An 8,967-nucleotide genomic window follows, 5' to 3' on the forward strand; every position below is an offset into this window, starting at 1 on the left:
AAAGAAAATATCCCATGTGTAGTTTTTCTCCATCTAACCAGTTCATTCTTCTTCAGTGCTAAGGGGAAAAGGCAGGGTTTGGGATTTGCCACATGCTGTTTTGGGAATGAAAGGATCGCAAAGTTCATACCTGTTTCAGTTTATCCAGCAAATACTTCCAATTGACTGACTCAGCACCTGGCAGTCAGTGGAATGCAACAACCTGCACCTCCATTAGCAAACCAGAAAAAAAAAAAAAACTGGAAGACAATGTGATTACTATTACTTTCATAAAGTATTTAACTATTGCTCATACTCCAAACTTGACATGTGAGGTATCTGGAAGTGTGACCAAGGAGAATTCATTACATTATGGGTTTGGATCAGATACCAGAAGCTTCATCACTTGAAATAAGGACTAACACTTACCAACTGAATGTTTTTATAGAGCATTAAAATTTAAAATCTGAAGCTGACTCTATTTGGCAAGTGAAAGATCCAACAGATAGGTATGGTACTCTCACTTCAGCATTTGCAATGGATAACAAACTTCAAAACCAGAAGAAAACAATTCTTAATTTTTTCATCTTAAAACCCTAAATTGCCTACTTTGGTAATCATTCCTCTTCCCTGTTAAGATAACTTGGTACTTTCAACAAATACGTGATGGAGGTAGTTGCCTTCGAGCAGAGTGCTGGCTCTCTCTAGGCACTGAAACTCTGCAGCACCATCCCCTACTCCTGCCTGAAGTCAGCCAGAGGTGAAGTAAAGCTGCAGGTTTAATCACCACCTCCGTAACGTGGAAGTGAGGTAAACAGACTAAAGAACGAGCCCATGCCCAGTAAGGGTTACATAGATACACAGGATTGTTTCAAAGTGAAAGAAGGATGCCCAGATACATTTTAGTTTTCTCAATCTGTAATTGACAGATCGATTGAAGTATTTTTACTTTAAGACAGAAGTCTTAAACTTCTGTCACCACACCTACCTAGGTGCTATCACCAAGACCTACTGAATTCTGTAATTGCATCTGTCACAAGGTTTGGAAAAAGGAAATCCCAGATGCTACACTGAGACCCTTCAGGTTCTGAGGAACCTGAAAAAGATCTGCATGTGATTCAAAATAAGTGGAAGCTGGAGTAAGCTGAAGTTTACACAGGGGGTTACTACAAAGATTTTATTGCGGAAACTTCTATATCATTTTCTGTGCCACTGATGACTGCAAAACCACAGTATGTAACTGAAACTGACCCACTGGGTCTCTTGTAGCTCAAACCCACTTTCTGTAATCCAATCTAACAGTAACCTAATTGTACGTAAACCAATTTATTGCAAAGGAGACAACCTGACCTGGACGGCAAGTGCCCAGCTTATGGAGAAGAAGGTACTAGAAGTCCTCCAGCTGAGGAACCAGGTCCCGTCAGTGTCCACACACAAGCCATCCTGGAACAATGCCCATTGCACTTGTGCTCTGCCACAGCTCACCCAGCAGAGGCCACCAAGGAACCAGACCCCATGTGGGGCCTTGGTCCTTTGGGTGAGGATATGACTGAAAACGTATGGGCTCTATACTAGAGATGAAAACCCACTATAAAGTGTCTGGTTCAAGATTGGTAAAGTCTTGAGACAACAGAAGCTTCAAACCAACAAAGACACTCAAGGCCATGAACTTCCTGATGGAGAACACATGGCAACAGCCAAGATCATTCAAAGGACAGAACAGCTCGGAAACCCAGTGAGGAAATGCTGCAAAGTAAATTGAAGAAGGAAACAACTACACAGGGCTCAGAAAGAAGGCAACACTGTGAAACGCCTGGTCCTATCACAGGTGGGAACATAACTCATTGAAGCAAGAGAAAAATTCCCACTTATCCACGATAGTACTTCTACTTCTTAGATCCTTCAGAAGCACAATAACTATTCACACCTGAACTTTCTGGAAAAAGCTCAGAACTGTAGGATTAATTCATCTCGCAAGATCCAAGAATCTCCCTGAAGTTTCATGTTCTCTCACAGACTGCAGGATTCCTCTGTTAAAACACCACGTTAATAAATAAATAAATCTGTTTCCTCAGCGAGAGTAGTAAGTTGACAGAAAATGGAAGGATTGTCACTCAAGTTACAAGTTCTGTCACTTGTCTAGAGAACGAATTATGTTAAAAATTGAATAATATAATGCACCTTGCGGTTTCATTTAATATAGACTATAACAATAACTTTTTTTTTTTAACTATATATACACCTAGGGACTAGGAGCTGTTGACTAATACTACTGAAGTTAAGTCATGTCAGAGTATTTTTCTCCAGGGAAAATAAGCATTTGAAATGGCTCTTTTCAAAGCAATAAGATGCTTAACTTGTCATTGCATATGCTTTATTTTGTTCCAGTATGATAAAAGGAAAACAATGATATTACCAAGTACCAAAGTGATTCTAGTCAAGGCAACAGGAGTCAATGCATTTTATTATTCTGGGGCAATTCAGAAAATTGTAGATGGCAAGAAAATGTAAGTGCATTTGATTCAGGAGAACACAATTTTAAAGCCTGAAGTTTTAGAAAACAGAACAAATAACTGAAGAATAGTCATAATGGTTGAAAACTTCTATATTCTACTGTTCTTGGGCTTTTGCTGTTTGGACATGCCAATGAAGAGTATTTTCCAGACGTTCAAGACTTTTTGTACTTTGTGGGGGGTTTTTTCCTCTAATATTTCTGCTGACAATATGACTTTAATAATTTATCACATCAAGAAAACAAATGTTAAAGCTGGTCAAGTAGAAATCGCCAAGCAAGGCCAAACCAAATCTGTTTATCATACCACTGAATTAAGTTTTCAACACAGCATGCATTGACATATTAAGGTTTAAGACCATCACCATACAGTCAAATTTAAATCTGTAAGATCCTTATTTACCAAGACAAGAAGAGAAACCGTTTCCTTGTAGAGTCTTTTTCCATTTTATTTCACAAATCTAAGCAGCTTTTCATTTCTCACCTTGTCAGGAACCAACCAAATTTAGAAATCAATTTACACTCCAAGTAATAAGTTAATTTTACAAATAAATTTAAAGCTACAAAAAATTTAGAAAAAAATCACAGAATCACAGAACAGTTGTTGTTGGAAAGAACCCCTGTAGACCATTGAGTCCGACCCACCTGCTAAAGCAGGTTTACCCAAAGCAGATTGCACAGCATCGCGTCCAGGTGGGTTTTGAATGTCTCCAGAGAAGGAGACTCCACAACCTCTCTGGGCAGCCTGTTCCAGCGCTCTGTCACTCTCAAAGTAGTTTCTCCTCATATTCAGATGGAACCTCCAATGCTTCAGTCTGTGCCCATTGCCCCTCATCCTATCATTGGACACCACTGAAAAGACTCTGGTTGCCATGTGCTTGACACCCACCCTTGAGATATTTACGTAAGTATTTTCTTTACCATTGGCAATGAACACTTTTCCACTGGGAGGAAACATCAGTGAATACTCTCCCTCAGCAGCCATAATGTGTTTGAGAACTGAACACAGATCAACGGGGTTCATTAAAGCAACCAAATCAGTAAATTTAATTGTAAAAGATAGCTTTGAAAGTGTGATACCACCACGAATCTCAAAAACAAAACAGCATTTCTCATCTTGTCATGACAAAGGATGCTCTTCACAGGTCCTGAATTATGATCATCAATAGTCCCGCAATAATTGCACACACACAGATAAACCATGTGACCATTTAAGGATGAAATCCCAAGATCTCAGGCCCACAAATATTGTACCCACTGCGATCAGTGATGCTATTTCACTAGACGCAGTCTTTGCCTATAAAGGACCCAATCCAGCTCCGTCACAGGCAGTGGCAACTCTTCTGCCAAATCACTGTTACTATTGCATTTTTACAGTGGGGAATGGCTCATCACACCCAAGAGAACCTCTGACCTCTCAGCATCTACTCACAACACAACTGTCCCTTGAAGTTTCTCATCCCAATAAAGACACCACTGACCAGACTTTCAACTGTGTGTGACAACAGAAGAGTCCTCTCTGGAGACAGCCACTAACGCTGCTGAGTCCAACCTTGAAGTTACAACAGAGCAAATACTCCCTGGCAGAAATCGCAAAGTGTGCTCCCAGTGCAGCGAGCCCAGGCTACTGGCTCAAAAAATGAGGATTGAGTTAAACCTCCTATTAGTCCAAAATCATAATGTTGGCAACCCTACACATTCAGACCCCAAGCACTGATTTTCAATCTGCTGCACAAGTAGCTCACTCTTCTCTGCATCATGTACTCATATTTTACACAAAGCAATATAACACAGCATTGAAATCATATTACAGTGATCAGCTAAATAAAGCAGTGAGGTGGATTAATAAACAGATTACTCTAGAATCACATTTAGAATTCAGTATGAGATCTCTCGTGCACATTTAAGAATAAACTCTTTTTTACACATTTCCATTAGAAGTTTCCATTGCTGATTTGTGCTACACACATACTGAAAGATGCATCAGCAACATTAATCACGCAGGTCGTCTGAAGAACTTGTAGGGAACATGGGAAGAGAGGAACAAAAGATTCCTCTAAATAAAAAATTTGCATTTCCAGCGAAGCTTCTGGTATGAGAGTTTAATGTGAAGTTTCCCACTACTGAGAAGTGGTTTGTGCCCAGTAAATAGCTGTAAAATTAAATTGAAAAACAACTTTTACTATGGAATTTTTGAGAGAATCTGATTTATTTCTAGTTTATGCACTCCTGATTATCTTTTAAAGCTTCAAGGACCACAAATATTTTAATGGCTAATTTCGTCCCAGTAGTTTGATTTAAAAGAGGACAGAATACTTCTCTTTTGTTAAAAATCAAAACACATCTTGCATCTCTAGTGACAGTTGAGTTCAGTGCTCTTCTATAACAGAGATTCCAAAGTTTACTGAAAAGTGATGACACAAACATACAAGAAAAGCCACTCCATAATGCCTAAGGATTCAACTTGACAGGTTCAAAGCACTGACTCTCTAAAAAAGGGCTGGAAACTGCAGGATGACTGAAGCTCAAGCGCAAGAGACACAGGCTGCTGGGAGAGAGAAACCCTGAATGATGGAACAGAGGAACTAATTAGGCTTCCTATTCCATTAGAGATAATCCTGTTCAGTGTAGCCTCAGTAATAAATATTGATGCAGTACTGCTATCCTTTGAAAGCTATATCCCCACAATATCAGTGCTAAACAGAATATTGTTCTGCTTTCATCTAAGTTGTCCATCCTTCAAAAGAAATCTCAGCAACACCTCCTAATCTGTTTCTTATCTTCATCCTCTCCATCTAGACCGAAATTTCCAGCATACTTGCAGAAAATCTTCTGCTTTGGGCAATGTGTTATAAATGCAGAGTTATTGCACGTCTTTGTGCTCAAAAGTGAGGGAGACACTGTTTGCCAGGTTAAGGCTTACTTTTGTGGTACACCCTAATCATACAACTTCGGGAATTCAGAACACACACTACCGATTTTAATTTCCCTATAGTAAACTGGGTGAGCTTTCCATTGCTGTCCTCCTGCTCTTCCTGTATCTTTACTTCAAAAATTGTGTAAGAACAGGAAAACTAAGAGTTGGAAAGAGGGAATGGGATATGAATGAGCACTTCAGCAGTCAAAGAGCAGAAGGAAGACTTGACACCCCTCATCTCTGAAGACAAATGTGACAGGCAGCAAAAGAAAGGCTAAATATGGAAAAAGCACAGCTGCCAAGAAAGGAACTATCTAAAGAGAACAGAAAGAAGGACACGGAAATACCCATTTCGGAATACCTACTTTCAGGAGAGACAGGTGGTGTAACTCAGTGGAATCCCAGACCCAGTTAAGCTTTCACCTGGCTCAGGATTTTGCAGCCAAACACCGTTTGTTTATCAAACTCTTCTTGGAGAGCATTCCTGAGTTCACCAAGTTTTTAACTAGCCATTCAGAGATTCATCTTTTGAATCAAAACAATAAATTTAGAACCTTCCCCAATGAACTGTGAAAAGCGGGAAAAATATCTACTAGGACCAGAAGAAATAGTTGCTTCTTGTTTCAAAAAAAAAAAAAAAAAAAAAAAAAAAACACACACCACCACAAAGCAGCATTTCTCTTTCCATTGGGCACATTCTGGCCCAAGCCTGTGTTTCACGCTGACATGTAAGCAGCCTTGATGTGCACTAGTCACGAGGGATGTGCCTCAGCCTCATGCAGCATATCCCAGCAACAGCCCCAACGATTCCAACAGCATGAAGAAAAATCAAACAGAACAGTGAAACAATACTTTCTGCAGATTTAAAAAGCTCTAGCTGCTCCACGTTGGAACGTAATGGTTTGTAGTCATGACCTGGCATTACCTACAGCTCATGTGGCAAAGGCTGGAGGTACGCAAGGGTGGGCTTCACCATTACCTTGCAAGGCATCAACTGAGCGTTGTGATATCGGCCTTCAATGCTCACAGGAGCAGCTCACAAACATAAACACGTCCCACAGCTTCCCCCACCCACCTCCCCTCAGACCAGTGACACACTGTGCCAGTCGATGGAGGGTGGATTTGGACAGGGCAGCTGTAGCCTCCTGCCCACAGAAAATATCAAATTCATAAGGTGAAGATATGGATAGACAGTCACCAGCCACTGCTGGAATAACAGGTGAGACTCCAAACTTCACATAATCCTAAATCACCTGAACTGCTCTGTCTTGTTGGCTGTTGGGTTGGTCGTCTAAAGACTGACCTATATGAGCTTAAGCCATAAAACTTGGTGTGTGCTACAAAACTACAGCTAAATTGTTGAATGCAATAAAAATTATCTGTATAACATAGTAAAAACATCAACGTAGTCAAAATTTGAAACCCATTCCAGAATTTAGTTGCAGATACCTATGATTTTATGATATATCCTCTAGTCCTGAGGCAATATGTCATGCCTGACGTAAGCATTTTTTTATGTTAGGAAGGTATCCTAATTTACCATTAAAAGTTATTTCAGTTATATTTTCCCCTGCTTCCTTCCAAAGCTGCTCTTTGCAATTTTAGAATAGAGGGGTCAATCTGGTTTAATTTGCCTTTTCGACAGTCTTTACTCAATCCTTCACCAAGGAAATGGATTAACTATGAGGGTGTCATACACTTTCATATGGTAGGGAGGCAAACGTACACTCAGAAAATGAAGGATGGGGAGTCTGAATATATTATCTGCAACAATGATAAACCTTTTGGATGTCTTTTTTACCGTACTTAAGGAAATTCACATTACAAATTAATATATTGAGTTAATATTTTAAATATGGGTTGGAATAACCCGAAGAAGTCGAGTTACTAGATTTAACAATCTGGCTCTTGAGTGTAAACACATGAAAAACACACATTTCAAAATGGTAGGGGGAAATTACACAGATATCAGGAAAGCAAAAAACTGCAACACAGAAGGCAATAATCGAATTTGAGTGCAGCCTCATACAAAGACAACACCATAACATAAATTAGTTTCACTGAAATTGGAATTGTATTCCAGAGTTTAGTGTAACCACAATATTTCTAAGCCTTAAAAATATATAAAACTGATCAAAGTGGCGTACAGTAAAAAACGTAGCTTTTTAAAAACATAGCCTTATTGTAAAACTTGCTTTTCTTAGCAATGTCCATAATATTCATTTACAAGAGTACATGTTGATTATCAGCCTCTCCTTTCAAAAAGGCTTCATTTAGGTACCTGTTTACATTTGGAATACACTAGGCAAACTATATACACATTGAAATTCTATAACTAACATATATTTAAACACTGGAGTATTTAAATAATTCAAACCAACTGAGTTGTGATGGCTTTACTGATTCTAGCAAAGAACACACCCATCAGCATCTAGCAAAAACAAAACCTTCCCAATTCTACCATCATCCTTATTCCAAACAAATTATCCAACCAAAGCCACTCCACACCCAGAAGCAAACTGCTAAAACACAAAATGACTAAAAAAAGGCATTACGGCAGACCACCTATATAGGGAGTTACCTTTTTTCCTTTCTTTTTCCTGTGAGCTGGTTTAGCATTTTTCTCCTTTGCTTCCTCACTCATTTTTCAGCAGGTAAATATACAGGGAAACGGGAATAAAAGAGATCACTGCTTGTATTCCGACATGCAAAGCCACTGCAAATATTCACAGCACTGAAACCAAAGTCCATCTGCTGACGTTTCTCAGACAAGTAATAAAATAACTGCTGTTTAAAGGCAGTCTCTGCTCCTCCTGCTCAGCCTCAAATTGCTCATAGCCTTGCTCTGTTTTCCTCAGTGAGAAACTGGGTGTTCTCACATCAGTCTTGTTCCTCTACAGACAAGAAAACCCTTTTCCTTTCTCATTCTTAACTAGGTCTGTACTCCAGAGATAAGATCTTGTCAATGCTTCTCTAGCTTGGTCATCCACAGCGCTTCCAGTGTTGAATGGGGTTGATGAGCCACACAGAAATTAGCTTCAGACGGCTGACAGGTCGGAGAAGCATTCACCAGCGGATGATTTGCCGTTTCTTGCAGACAGCGAAAGCAAGCCTGAATCGCTCTGATTGCCGGTTGCATACAATACCGACATGTGTTGAATGCATCAGGGCATACCCGAAAAGGAAGCCTCCAAGAGTGATAAAAGATCGGGTTACTGGATCTTAAAGCCACTCCCAGGCAGATTCAAACAATAAAAGGCACAACACGCTGCTGAAGAAATTGCTAGATGAGATGTTTACATTTCCAACAGCACCACATCCCCATCCAAAGTAACCACTAATTGCCACTCTGAACAATAAGGTTTATAATATTAATTATTCATCTCATGAAAGCAGCTACAACGTTTCAGCAAAACACATATGCACAACTATCCGTGCCTGTGAGAGCTTGCTCCTCCCTGAACGCCTGTTCCTGTGACAGGATTTGTACCGTGTCTCTACTAATGCAGCTCCGCCACTGAAGTGTTACGTGCCTCGTGTGTGTGCACAACTGACAGGT

The 8,967-nt window shown here is 39.8% G+C and overlaps 1 protein-coding gene across 1 annotated transcript in view; it reads right to left on the reverse strand.

The window, feature by feature from the left end:
• ANK3 (ankyrin 3) overlaps window positions 1-8,573 on the reverse strand; it is a 299,184-nt gene extending 290,611 nt beyond the window's left edge. The window contains exon 1 of the mRNA XM_065639540.1: window positions 7,990-8,573. Coding sequence (XP_065495612.1) covers window positions 7,990-8,052 — 63 coding nt within the window. The 5' untranslated portion in view covers window positions 8,053-8,573. The remainder of the gene's footprint in view (window positions 1-7,989) is intronic.
• Between the last annotated feature and the right edge of the window lie 394 nt (window positions 8,574-8,967).

Source organism: Caloenas nicobarica, chromosome 7, assembly GCF_036013445.1.
Source record: "Caloenas nicobarica isolate bCalNic1 chromosome 7, bCalNic1.hap1, whole genome shotgun sequence".
Lineage (NCBI taxonomy): Eukaryota > Metazoa > Chordata > Aves > Columbiformes > Columbidae > Caloenas > Caloenas nicobarica.